The following is a 13,986-nucleotide window of genomic DNA, read 5'->3' as shown; positions in this document are numbered from 1 at the left end:
TTTGAAATTAAATAAAATCTCTGTGTCCCAAATTAGAATTTCAAGTATCTGTATGACCACCTACACATTATAAACCACCTAGCCAGAAGATATTTTTAAAGCATATGAAATAATTTTGGGTTTAGAGAAAAAGGCTCTAAATGGATTCAGAGAAAGAAATTCTTTGGGTTAGTTCTCTGTACCTGAGCCGTTCTTCACATCCAAAACAACAAATGCAAAATTGATAAACAAATAAATCAAAAAGCAAAATACTAACTTGTTAAAAAATTACACTAGGGAAAAACTGATTCAACTATATGTATGACTTATCTTGAAAATCGGCTAATTTGGCCGGCGCCGCAGCTCATTAGGCTAGTTCTCTACCTGCGGCGCCGGCACCCCAGGTTCCAGTCCCGGTTGGGGCACCGGATTCTGTCCCGGTTGCTCCTCTTCCAGTCCAGCTCTCTGCTGTGGCCTGGGAAGGCAGTGGAGGATGGCCCATGTGCTTAGGCCCTGCACCCGCATGGGAGACCAGGAGGAAGCGCCTGGCTCCTGGCTTCGGATTGCCGTGGCATGACAGCTGCAGCACACCGGCTATAGAGGCCATTTGGTGGGTGAACGAATGGAAAAGGAAGACCTTTCTCTCTCTCTCTCTCTCTCTCTAACTCTGCCTGTCAAAAAAAAAAAAAAAAGAAAGAAAGAAAGAAAATCAGCTACTTTAAATTTTTATTTATTTCAAAGATAAACTATCTAATCTCAATCTTGAAAAAGGATGATTAGGAAAATATGGGAAAAATTTGAAATTAAGATTAGTTTGTCGCATCCAATGAATGATGCTTTTCATTCATTCAGAGGATGAATGTTCAGAGGTGTCTCTGACATATTCTTTCATGGGATTTTCCTCCCACTCTGGCAGGGAGGCCAGGCTATTAGTCACTTCCTCCTGGATTGGCCAGCCCCAGGCTTTAAAGAAAGGAACCAGATTCTTCTGCACTATTTCAGAGAACTTCTTCATCCATAGGTTCATCTTTCCAGCGTTGTCACTGGGATACTTGGTGATGACCTGGTAGTCAGCAAAGAGCTGGATGAATGGGTCCCACCCAAAGGCCTCCTGGAGCTGGAAAGAGAAGGACCAGGCAGAATGAAGGGTCACTAGACTTACAAAAGTCACCTCCCACCCACCACCCATGTTATATGACATGGTGATGCTTAATTATTAGCCACCTATTAATATCTCTTTCATTTTAATCAGTGATTCTGTCTCTCCATCCCTTACAGCCCATTCCAGTGGCTGGCACCATGCACTGGTCTACCACTCAGAGATGGAATTTGTGCTTGCACATTACCTGCTTTGTAGGAGGCTCCCAACAAATGCTAGTTATTTGGGGTTTTATTATTTTTCTCATTCCTAATATTAATGGTACATATAAAGATTTAAATCTGACTGAGGCTTGAATACTCTCTCATATTTTGTGGCCAAAAGATGGAAATGCATATCCAGGACTCTGGAGGTTTAGGGTTAGAAGGAGCAGATTTCTGGACCGTATTCTAAGAGAGTATGACACTGAGGAATAACAACCTTGAGAACAAAGTCAAGTGGAGTGTTCCAAATGGCACCACCACAGTTCTTTCATTCTTACTCAGTTTAGGCTATTAGAAGATGTGTAATACTAAGTATAAGCAATCGTTTATTTAAGGAGTACATTGCTAAACACCAGGGTTACAGATATGAACAAAGAAAGTAATAACTGAAGCAAAACCACGTAAGGACATGAGGGTCCTTATCATGGGGAAGGAAATAAATGTGAGAGGTCTTTAAAAGTTCATGGTAAATGTATATTAGTGAAAGTAGGCTTAAGTTCCGAATTTTCTGTACCAAAATTCTCATACTGAAATCCAGGCCTTTCTGTTTGTTATTATTTGTAATGTCAGGGGAAAGCTCTTTTTGTTCTTTAACCTTAGTTTATAAATCTGTAACTGGGAGATCATGAAGATACTTGCTACATGCATTCCACCAGGTTAGTAAGAAATGCAGAGGAAGGTTTTCAAAAAATTATGAGGCACTGAGCATGTATTACTTATTTTGTAATGAAAACAAAACTCATCCAAATTTATAATTTGTATAGGAAGATGTCATTTGAGAAACTTACTTCCCGGTCTTCCACCTACAATACCCCTTCAACATATTGATAGAATAAGGTGATACTGTCTGCTCAGTTAAAACGATGACTCAGGAGAAACAGGCAAAGCTATGATTCTGTCACAAGCTTGCTTAACAGAGCTAAGATAGGATGATATCTCTTTCACAATGATTCAGGCTGCAAATTTATGAGGTGGAGGAGAGGAGAGGGACATGTTTCATTATCTGTGCAATATCATTTTTAGTAGTAAAACATGAGCCACAGAGCAGCGCCACCATGCAGTGCTAGAATCCTGGGTTCAGGGTATAGAGTGCAATGTGACAAGGGAGTGAGATGTGCAGCTCGTGGGATCATCAGATGTTACAGGACTTTGGGTCCCGGTGGTCCCCACCTCCCTGCATTTGTGCTCAGTACCTGAAGATATGTTTCCAGAGCTGTCCAGGTTTCCCAGTTACTCAGAGGGGCTCCCTTATCCATGTGCATTTTGATCCTCTGCTTCCGATTTTCTGGCCTCAGAGCTTGGTGAGCCCTGTCTCTGGAGATGCCTAGAATCTCCTCATGCACATAGATAGTCCAGAGATTACAGTCGGCATCCACAGTGTGGGGATAGAACACCCACGGGGATCGCTGGAAGTTGTGGCCCACCTCATGGAGGGGAGCCCAAACACCAGACCTCCTTATTCTCTCCTCATCAATGACCCCAGGCACTCCTTCCAGTAGGCCCATGATGGGGTACCCAGCATGCATTAAACCTGAAAAAAGCAATAGAGTAGAAGATATGAGGTCATGTATGATATTCTTTGTAGACACACACATATAAATATACCCCATTGTCCCTAGGAACTGCAATATGTTGAATAATTCCAGATTATTCAGAAGAGTATTTGACTACACAAAACCCAAGCTTATGACAGGTTAGTGGTCTCCTCAGGTTATCACATGAAGTTGAGCATTCTCTTCTACACTTGACCCTGAAGGATTGGTGTATGTGAAATATGACTGTGAGGATAACCATTCATTTTTTAATTTAGCTGGGTGTTATATGTCAGTGCCTTGAGGTCTTGGGTCTTAGGAGAAAACAGTAAGATTCTCCATCCTTGAATGTAGTCTTAATCCATTTTATGGGGTCATTTTAAGATCCTGAAGATAGCAATGGGGCTCTCATTTTTTTTCAAAGCATCTAGATTTTCTCAAAAAATTTAAGATTTTTTGACTCTGCTTTAAATTACTGTGCATCCACCCACTACCACTTCTCATGGCAAACTCTGACCCCATTCAATTCTTGTATCTTCCTGAAGCCACAATTGTTTGTTCTGCACTTGGTTCATTTCACCCTACCTGTGACACCTCTCTTTTGGAAGATCTAGGTTATAATTCACTGTTTACATTGGAAAATGGTTCACAGGCTCCTAAGGATCTTCACACAGTGTTTCCTCCACTGGTCCCAGTGGTAATTCAACTCCATGTCTTCAGTTGGAAGAGAAAGTCTCAGCGCATTCCCCTAGAACACTCACCTGATGAGATCTGCACGTCAGCAACAATCCTCTCTGGCCTGCGGTAGGGGAAAGGCTCTGCCCCCAACTTGGCTGCAGCCTGCATCATCTCATCCCAGAGCCGCAGCAGAGACTCTGGGTTCTTTACAGACTTGAGGTTTTCAGTCGGCACTGTCAGGATGATGTTGTCTGTGGCCAGCTCGCCCCAGGGTGCCGGATTTCCTTGCAGAGAGCGCTTCCACTCCTCCTGGGACGTCTTCCCTGGAAATAAAGTTTCCATAGCCTGCTCCACTCCACTTTCCTAGGCTTCATGATAGCCCTCTGCCTTGCTGAGGGACAGCCTGGTAACTCATTAACTGTTCCTTATTACATTCAGCTTTCTTAGTCCATTGTTTCTTATTACATTGCAGCTCTACAGCCTCAGCCCCTTCTTCCTCTCAGTCCCCACCCTCCTTCCCAACCAGCCCACTCTCCATCCCACACCTGCCTCTGCCCCGAGTCCCCACCTGAACTGGAACCCCCTACTCACCCAGCTTGAAGTATGGAGCCCGCACTGCCCCACTGATGGTGACCTGCACAGTGCCCAGGTCGTAGTTTGGGGGCACAAGGATGTAGAGGAGGCCTCCCCAGAGCCAGGAGATGCTTTCGTTTGTTTCGTTTAAGTAGTACTGGTATGTCATCAGAGGGGGGCGGTAGTAGGTGCTCGCTGCACCTATGTCATCCGTGTGGCAGCCAATCTGTACCTGTCAGTGAGAGCCCACCAAGGGTGGAGGAAAGGGGTCATGATGGTGAGGATTGGCAGTGTGTCTGTGTTTTAGTGTCACGTGTGTTGTCCTGCCTTGCCCGAAGCATGGAGGGCAGAGAGAAGCTCCACAGAATGAGTAATGTGAGTAATGCAGGATTCACTCAGCCACTTCCACAGGGCATTCCCTAAAGACCATCATTTTTCCTTGTTCTCTATAGAATTCAGGAGTCTTCTCTTTGATTTAAACAAAGTGAGTCCCCAGGTAAATGTTGACCCAATGCAGATACTGATTATGCCTCAGGTATTTCCTGTAGGTCTGCAACCTCTCTCTGTGTCCGATAAGTAATTTCTATATCTATAATAGGGTTGTGGCTTGTTCAACGTCTGGATCCTGTTTCAGATCCTACAGAAAGGACTAAAGGAAAAGGCTTGATATTGGATCAAAAGAAGAGAAAAGGAAGCACTCTTGAACCTTTGTTATGCATGAGGTTCTGCTTGGTATTACGGATTCTGCACCCCACCTGCTGCTCATAGCAAGTCTCTGCTTTGCTGAGACAAATTTTTTCATATGTAGAATGAAAGTGGCACCTGCTCTCTGTTTGGTGTTTTTGTTAGAGAATTGAAAAGAACTTATTTCAAGTAGAAGTCAACATGCTGAGGACATGGCAAAAATTAATGTCCTGGAGGGCGGAATGCCTTACCTTCAGTTTTGCAGCAACAGCATTCTCGGGCACTGTCACTTTTGCAGTTCGTCCCTCAGGTAAGTAGAGTCCGGTGCTTACCCAGGAATCTCTGTTGTCTGGTAAGAATCATGGGAAAGGTTGAGCTCTTCCCATCTCCCTTGTCTCCATCTTGACCCAGAATCCCACAGTCCCTCCCAGAGCTATTGCATCTATAGGGCACACTTTAAAAGTTCCTAGGAAATGACATAGGTGGTTTTCCTGTGGGGAGTAACTTCTGGAATGCTGCCGAATCAGCCAGCCACCATCCACATGCCCCCTTACCCAGCCCCAGCTCTGCTGTCCTCCATTCCATACCTGTGGTGATCTCAATGCTGACAGGAGATTCCGTGGAAGGGAGGGGGGAGTTATCACCAACCAAGAGAGAGATGGGCGTTCCAGATTTGAAGAGCTCTCGGGCCCAGGCTGTCAGGAGATCCTGAGGGCTGGCCCTGCTGATGGGGTTTCCTTTATCCACAGTGGGCAAGCCCTTTTGTTTGATCATTTTCAGGATGATTTGGTGCATGGACTCATAGATGGGAATCCCATTGTGTGGGATTTGAAACATATTGGAGATATCTTTTTTTAGCTTCTCCAGCCAGGTCTTCTCTAACACCTTTCCATTGTTGAACAGCATGGATTCAAATTGGGGTAGAACTTTTCGGATGTGGTAATTCAACATCTCTGGCTTAGGGACTGGGAAGCAGCCTTTATTGCCTGACTCAATTAAAATGCCAAGACCAACACGTTTAAGGAACCCGTTACTTGGATACTCAGTCATATAGTTGGAATCTGGGTTATCATAACTCCAGTACCAGGCCTGGCTGCCTATCAGTATCCCTCCACCTTCTGCAACAAAGTCCTCCACCTTCCTGGCATTCATGTCGTGGAGTGAGGCACAGCAGTAGACGCTCAAGTCGTGGGTTGGAAGGGTGGTGCTGGTCCACTCCACGTTGTGTTTTGTTAACAAGTTGCCCAAAGCTTTCACTTGTGGACTCACCCCAACCTTCCCCTTCTGCTGCCCTTTCAGCCAGCGTACAGCGTTGATCAAAAACTTTTCCATGCTGCTTTCATATACCATGCTCTCATGGCCACACAGCACCACACGACCATGGCCATAGCGGGCAGCTGCTAGAAAGCAGTTTAGAGAGCTGTCCAGCCCCAGGGGAAAGGCCAGGGGCCCGTGCACCAGCAGGTATGAGGGGATTCCCCCTCTGTCGAGGTCCAGTTCCGTGATGCCTTCCAGGAGCTGCTTCTGATCCTGCCTGAAGTTCTCCCCGCACCTGCAAAAGAGACATTTCCCGTGTTAGTGGCCTTTGGAGAGGTGAGTGTAGAAAAGTGCAGAAGAGAGCACCGAAAACCTGAGCTCATATAGTAGAAAACATCAAAGAGGAAGCTCAGGAGATTGATATTTAAATTTTACTAGTTGTTGCTTATTCTCCAATAATTTCCATTTTACACATAACTCTGTCCCAGATCTCAATATGTTTAAAACAATCTAGATAAATAGACTCAATAGTTTAATCTTTAGATATTGGTGGCCCAAAATACACAAGAATGTTTTGAAAATGTTAAGTGATTTAACATGTCAATGTGGAGATGAGTTTGTTTTCTCAGTTATCAAAACTCATTCCAAAGCTGCAGTAACAAGAGCAGCTGGGTTGATGGAGAATTACACAAATAGACCAGTACTTCAGTGGAGAGAGTTGTAAAACAATTGCATACACATAAGGAAACTTATGTGGAAAAATACGCTTTAAAATTAGTGAGGAAAAATATTGATTTTTCAATAACTTGTGCTGTAATAATTGACCATACATTTGTTAAAATCTATGTGATTTATGGAAAATAGCTATTGCATTAAATATGTCAATATGTCATCCAACAATTAAAGTACTAGAAGAAACTTAGGAAAATTCTGTAAGAAATTTGTAATGAGAAAAGATTTTCTAAACAATAAAAAATATGGGGTAGGCACTGTGGCATGCCAGGTACAGCCGCCGCCTGCAGTGCCGGCATCCCATATGGGCACTGGTTTCAGTCCTGGCTGCTCCACTTCCGATCCAGCTCTCTGCTATGGCCTGGGGAAGCAGTGGTAGATGGCTCCAGTCCTTGGGCCCCCGCACCCATGTGGGAGACCTGGAGGAAGCTCCTATCTCGTGGCTTTGGATTCGCACAGCTCCACCATTGTGGCCATCTTGGGGAGTGAACCATTGGATTGAAGACTTCCCTCTCTCTACTTCTGCCTCACTGTAGCTCTGCCTTTCAAATGGATAGATGAATCTTTGAACAAATGTTATGAAGGAAAAAGATGGACAAGTTGAATCAAAACAGATATAAAACATATGCAAAACCAAAAACAAAGTTAACAAGTGATGGAAGGAGACACATTTGCAACATGTGAAACAGGAAAAGAAGAGTAACTTACAGAGGTTCTTCAAAATTGTTCATGTAAAATCTGTAGTTTTAAAAAACTATGCATGAGGCCAGCCCTGCGGCTCAATAGGCTAAAATTCGCCTTGCAGTACTGGCACACTGGGTTCTAGTCCCTGTCGGGGTGCCATTTTCTATCCCGGTTTCCCCTCTTCCAGTCCAGCTCTCTGCTATGGCCCGGGAGTGCAGAGGAGGATGGCCCAAGTCCTTTGGCCCTGCACCCACATGGGAGACCAGGAAAAGCACCTGGCTCCTGGCTTCGGATCAGCACAGAGCGCAGGCCACAGCAGCCATTGGAAGGTGGGCCAACAGTAAAGGAAGACGTTTCTCTCTGTCTCTCTCTCACTGTACACTCGGCCTCTTAAAAAAAAATTAAATTAAATTAAAAAAACTATGCATGAGTACAAAAAATTTCGTACCAACATAAAGTCATATCTTAATTCTATTTTCCACAAACGTTTCAAACTATCTTTATATAAGATAGAAATAGAACTAATTAATCCATAAGAAAAAGAAAAAAAATAAATAGAAAAAAAGATAAAGGACACAAACATTTTAAGATGAAACATAAATGACCAAAAATATGTAAAAATGCCCTGTGCCTTTAAATCAGAGAAATAGAAATCAAATAATATTTTCACATTCCATATTGAAAAAGTATTAAACATAAATTCATAATGTTGAGTATTAGCTGTGCCCTGGGGTATTGTTTTGGTAAGAGTGTCATTTTGTACAACCTTCTAACTAACAATTTGTCATTATCATTCACTTCAGGAGCAAATTTTTTGAACTAGCTACACATCTTTTTGGAACTGTATGTCAAAACACTCTAGAACTTGTATGGAATAACATGTAACTATGTTAATTTTGGAACTTTCAATACCAACAAATGACTATGTGTGCCAAAGATAAGACGAATTGCTGTGTAGAGGAGACTTAGGGAAATACCAAGAACTTTCATGTGCTAGCTTGTGATTCAAATCTGAGATGGTGCAGTTCATTTAAGCCAATTTTTTTGTCTAATTTTTCTCTAATCTTTACAGACAAAAGTAATCTATGAACCTTCCCTTGACCTTTTTACAATAAATCTCCATTTCAATTTAAAGAAAACTCTCCTCCCAATAGTTACTGGGGAGAGAAGGTCCTGATGTGCACCTGTATACTATGAAGTGTTGCATTTTTCCTGATGTTGCCAGAACACACACCCTCAATTTCATTCACTCATTAATTGAGTGTTTATTTAGCACCTACCACGTCAGGTATTGCACTGTGTGATAGTGATATAATATCAAGCAAAACAGAAATTTCTTTTCTTCCATGAACATTGTAGACTTGTTCCCTTTCTACCAGTGTCTTTCTGAGACTGAATCTAGGGGAATAACAGGATGTGAACCAAAAAGTATACCCTACATTCTAAGTACTTAATACTCAAGCCATAATAGAGAGTGAGCAAGCATACTGATCCTTGACAAACACAGGTCATTTTTATGCTTGTGTTTGTAGTTTGTAGCGATCCTGTTTCATAGTGCCATTTTCTCCTCTGCAAGACTGAAAGCTCTTAAAAATGGGGGACAAGCCTGCTTTTTAACTTGGATCATACTTCCCTTATAAGAATCATCACTCACGTGACATGGAATGAGATGGTGGGCACTGTCTCAGAGACAACCCACTGCCTTCTGTCCACACTGGAGTCTGTGAAGTACACGCCAGCCACGCTTGTCACCCGGTTTCCAGGGAACTCAGAGAGCACCTTATCACTGCCATGCTTCTCAACCCAACTCTGGGCATGACCCCCGATGAGCAGGCCCCCTCCTCGTTTTACAAACTGGATCAGCTTCTCAGTCATGCTGTCATCATAGGCATTGGTGCAGTAAACCCCCATGGACTCGCCTGGTTCCAACTGAACCCGTGCCTTAACCCCAGCATCCTGCAAGAGTTTTACTAGTGATTCCAGGGAGGGGTTCACTCCAGTGGAGGCTTCAGGGGAGGGACAGAGCCAGGACACAACATTGACAAGAAATGGAGCCAAGGGAGCGTGAATCAGGTACTCCTCATGGGCCACCACCACGAGGCGGCCTTGGCCAAAGGAGGAGGCAGCAATGACCACACAGCCCTCATTATTCACCATCACTGGGAAGGTGGCTTCTCCAATGAGAAGGAGTTCAGAAGGGAGGGGCTCTGGGGGGATATTCCAGCTTCTCACTCCATTCACAAGGACCTGAAAGGCAGCAGCAGGAGTGGTTGCCATGATCTTCCAGGTTCTGCAAGGAAAGCAAAGACTAAGGATGGTCAACACATCAAAAAGTGAATAAAACAAGAGTTCACGTCTTTTCCGTAGTGGCTTGCCCAGTAGTGCCTATAGAAATTCTCATGTAATATATAGTAACCTCTCCATTCATTTTTCAAGCTCTAGAATTATATTCCCTTCCATGGATGCTTCATATTCACCAACCCAAATCTTCTCCATTGCTCTGTCCTCCACTGGCTATTCCTTCTTCTCCATGGACCTCCCTGCTGCATATCAGAGAGTGCATTTGCACTTGTCCTGCATTTCTAACAGCTATAATTGATCCCAGTTGTTTATTGCTGGCCTAGACTTCCCTAATGGGCATAAATCCTTTATTTTGATCAGAATGTGGAATATTACAGTAGCAGCTGTCTCTCTCTGGAGGAAACTGAACTTTGCCTCCTCAGTGTTTATTCTTTGAGAAAATATTCAAGCTTCCATTTCCCATTTGTATAGGGAACATACTCTAAACCTCCAAGGGGTTTCATGTGAAGATGGACAGAATTAACACAGGCCAAAGTTTGCTCTGAGATTGGCACCTTATGATATCAGAATAGAATTATTGCACTTTATCATTCCTATTGATTTCTCAGAAGAATAGAGGACATTATAGGCTGAGAATCATGATTGTTTTTCTCCTCCCTCCTCTTGGAATACCCATTTTTCGTAAAGTTTGTCCAGTATCTTTGGTTTCTGTTCATATTGTCATTAAGCAGGCTCAGGATCTAGGTGCTGCATGCTTAGGCTAAATCATTCTGGAATCCTCAATTCTCCCATTAACACTCTTGAAGAGAAAACCACAAAGCTTTGCCACAAGTGAAGATGAGCCCCTCTTTCAGCCTGGTGGTAGAGATTTGGGATCAGAGTCTTTTCCACTCCTCTTTTATTAGCTCTCTAAATAAAGGCTCTGTTCTATTGGAAATCAGAGCAGGACTTACAGTTTTAGTCTCTGTGAGGTTATCTTCTATATATTTCTATGCTTTCCCTCCCTTACCTTTTGCTAACTCTCATTACTAAAACTGTAAATATCTAGAAGAAGGCACATGAAGCAGTTTCTGTGTTTATTTTGAAGACGTAGTCTCTTTTGGAGAAGGTGTGAGCATGAAGCACAGTCTGGTCCATTTTGAGGCCCAGAAGTGGGGGAGTGTACCATTGAGAAGCAGCTCTGCTGACTCGGTGATCTGACCCAACAGCACCTTTCCAACTCCTGAGGTTGATGATGACAGGAGAGAATGCAAACTTGCTTTTGACAAGCAAGAGGACTAGGTAAGGTGTTCTAATTTCAGTGCTAACCTAGTCTCAGTGAGCTAGAGTGGGTGATTGGTTTTCCAGTTAAGGAATCTGGTTACTTCTCTGCAAATGTCCTCATTTTGGTGGGAAGGCATGAAGAATGGGTGTTCAGGGGGGGACACTAGAAATGTCTGGGTACTCCAAATAGAAAAACTAGATCCAGACACCAGAGACCCCTTCCCAGCACGGTTGTCCTAGCTGAAGGAAGCAGCAGAGACACCAGACATCAATGAACCATGGTTTTTCAAAATGTGGACATCTCAGCTGCCAGGCAGTCTGGGCCAGGGACCAGAGGAGCCGTAGGAACTACAGCAAAACTCTGAGGTGGGATTGAAGGATCTCCACGGATTAGCAGACAGTGATTTTCCTGCTGGTTCAAGAGCAAGTAGCAGTAGAATTGCTTTGGTTGAAGCAGATATGCTATGTGACATTTCTTTCCCTCTGGAGGATGTAGAATAAAGTTCATGAGAACAAAGTTGTGCTCCTTGAACTCTGTGAGCCAACTGAATGATGTTGTAGCCACAAAGCCTGAACAGAGAGTCCTCTCCAGTATTCCATATGTAATTAAAATGCAAACTGTGGACTAAATAGAAAAGCAATAAAAAACACACTTATGATTTTTCCAGTTAGTGACTTATTTTTTAGGCAACATCAATGTGTAAATCCTTATGGGAAATTTTCTTACGTTGTTTTGGATGCCTCTTTGCTGCTGCATTGGATATAAAGCTTTCGTGCCGTAACAGCTAGTTCTTCCACTTCTTGGCTCATAATATTCTCACCACTGGACAACAGACATGGTCTCATGAGATCCCCTGCAGCCCTGAATCTCTAACTACTTCTGAGAGTAAAACACATGAATTTAACCTCTTTGTGTGGTATGACCTATGGAGGACCCACTGGGCATGAACAAAAGAGAGAACCAGATACAAAGAAAACCAAGAACCAATGAGACAAACAGCGAGGGATCGCTGCTTATGCAATCTCTTCCCCAGGGCTCAAGGCAAGGCCGTGCACTATGTCTTTCACAAGTGAAAGAACTCAATAGCTCACATACCTTCCATGGAATGCAATTTGAAAGTTTGAAGACTGATTGTCAACTCTGAGTCTCAGGTTGAATTGTGATTCCCAATACTACATTATTGAGAGCAGGAGGGGTCTTTGAGAGGCAATTATGTCCCAATAACAATTAATGCCTTTCTCAGAGTCCTGGCGAGTCTTGTTCTACTGGGACTGGATTAATTATTGAGAGCAGATTTCCATCAAGCAGGTCCTCTCCTCCTGATCTCTCCTCTGTGCACACTAGTCAACATTCCATCTTTTCCACAGAAGGTCAAATAGCATGTGGCCCCTATTAGCTGGGCCACCCAACTTTGAACTTTGTAGCCTCAAAAACTGGGGGCTTACAGAAACCTCTTTTCTACATAAATAGCCTGGGAATCTTGTTATAGCTATAGAAAACAGACTAAGAAACCCTGTTGCTACAAGCCCTTGGCACCCAACTCCCAGCTCCTTACATAAGGAAAGGGGTCTACTAACATCTCCCACGGTCTGTCCATGCTATGTAGTGGGAAACTCACCTTCTGTTCACAGTCAGAGCAGCTCACCAGGACGTCTCCAGATATGGCTCAGGTCTTCTTGCAGGGAGCGAGATGTCTGCAGAATGCATGTATGGATTGTCTACAGGCCTTATTTAAAGGAAGACAGTGAGATTATCTTTCAGTATATCAGGCTTTTGCTTCCTTTGGGGAGGGTGGGGCTTGATTGCGAGACTTCCTTGAATACTGAAGGACACTCCAGTGGTACTTGTTAAAAACATTATGTAATTTCATTTCTCTGTATTTTTGAATAAGAGTGTCATATCTAAAAGGGTCACAATTTTTAAATTTTTAATAAATGTAAAATGGAAAATCAGATAAAAGATCATTTTTTGCCCTGTGTTGTAATTATTTTGCAAAATGGAAATATATATGCTTTAATTTCTGGGAGCAGCATGTGTGTGAGTTAATGGGATATGTTTCACCTTATGATACCTTTGAGTTTCTAAGTGGTCTTCTTGTAATGAATTCTGGACAGCTCTTTCAGGGTCTGGTGTGTAACCCAGACTTCAGTGATTTAGACCCTAAGATCTTCCCAGGCCCTTCTAGTGCTCTCCAGGTGTCTGCTTTATGCTGTGCAGGAGGGTATTGCCCTGTGGTTAGCAAGGGGTCATCACAGTCATGACAAATCTTCTGTCACATTAAGTGGGAGCCATGGATAAATGTTAATAGCATAGGCATTAACAAAATGAGCAAAAGCAGTGAGGTCTGCAATCATTCTGGGCTGGTTCCTCAAGAGAGGGTCCTTGGAGGAGGCTCATTCGCTAGGCTCTCATCTTGGCTTTGATCCTGGGATGGGAAATTGGAATGTTGCTACTGGCTAGATAGAGCTGGACTGGACGTGATGAGTTGGACTCCCTGTTGTGGAGTAATGCAAGCTACCGTTGTGATCTTGCACAGGTGGCTGGTGTAAGTGCTGGTTATTTGAGAAAAGTTCTAATTCTAAAGGTCAATTCATCAAGACTTGCATTTTCAATTTCCATCCACTTTTCACTTTGATCCATTCATTAGTTCATAGACAGTGTGCCTAGTGGTTAACTTGATTAATGAATGTTTTCCTCTTAGCTATTTGTATGATATTAAGCACACAAGGTTTATGAAGATAGCTGTTAAGTTTTCATTAGTGTGCTTTTGAATTGATTACAACATCTGGAAGAATTTTTGATAGTTCTTTTCTCTAAAGACTGTCTACTGTAGGACAAGGTCATGGTAAGAATTAAACTCTCTTCTTGAGTAAATATAGAAGAAAGATTTACTGCTTGAAAGTGCACATCCGTGAAAGTTAGTATTAGAGAAAAAGAAAA

At 43.1% G+C, this 13,986-nt stretch overlaps 1 protein-coding gene across 1 annotated transcript; it reads right to left on the bottom strand.

Annotated features, from left to right (window-relative positions):
• Positions 1-776: 776 nt before the first annotated feature.
• Positions 777-12,793, bottom strand: LOC100358868 (TRPM8 channel-associated factor 3-like). The gene is made up of 8 exons (XM_002711977.4): positions 12,665-12,793; positions 9,136-9,771; positions 5,396-6,360; positions 5,060-5,157; positions 4,143-4,356; positions 3,635-3,874; positions 2,535-2,872; positions 777-1,096 (listed from the first exon to the last, which is right to left on the bottom strand). The coding sequence occupies exons 2-8, from the start codon at positions 9,756-9,758 to the stop codon at positions 824-826; spliced, it is 2,751 nt and encodes a 916-aa protein (XP_002712023.3). The 5' UTR covers positions 9,759-9,771; positions 12,665-12,793; the 3' UTR covers positions 777-823.
• Positions 12,794-13,986: the final 1,193 nt, after the last annotated feature.

Source organism: Oryctolagus cuniculus, chromosome 3 (genome assembly GCF_051225735.1).
Source record: "Oryctolagus cuniculus isolate XC-2025 breed Fujian yellow rabbit chromosome 3, ASM5122573v1, whole genome shotgun sequence".
Taxonomy (NCBI): domain Eukaryota; kingdom Metazoa; phylum Chordata; class Mammalia; order Lagomorpha; family Leporidae; genus Oryctolagus; species Oryctolagus cuniculus.
Note: the sequence above shows the minus strand (reverse complement) of the source record. Positions and strands in the feature narration are given on the sequence as shown.

What these genes read in the sequence shown, in the direction of transcription:
- LOC100358868 (XM_002711977.4), bottom strand. Translation starts at nt 9,758, where the DNA reads ATGGCAACCACTCCTGCTGCTGCCTTTCAGGTCCTTGTGAATGGAGTG. An exon ending in CTGTTGCTGCAAAACTGAAG is followed by an intron (nt 4,357 to 5,059) that starts GTAAGGCATTCC and finishes TCTCACTGACAG; the next exon opens with GTACAGATTGGCTGCCACAC. An exon ending in GGCTCCATACTTCAAGCTGG is followed by an intron (nt 3,875 to 4,142) that starts GTGAGTAGGGGG and finishes CTTTATTTCCAG; the next exon opens with GGAAGACGTCCCAGGAGGAG.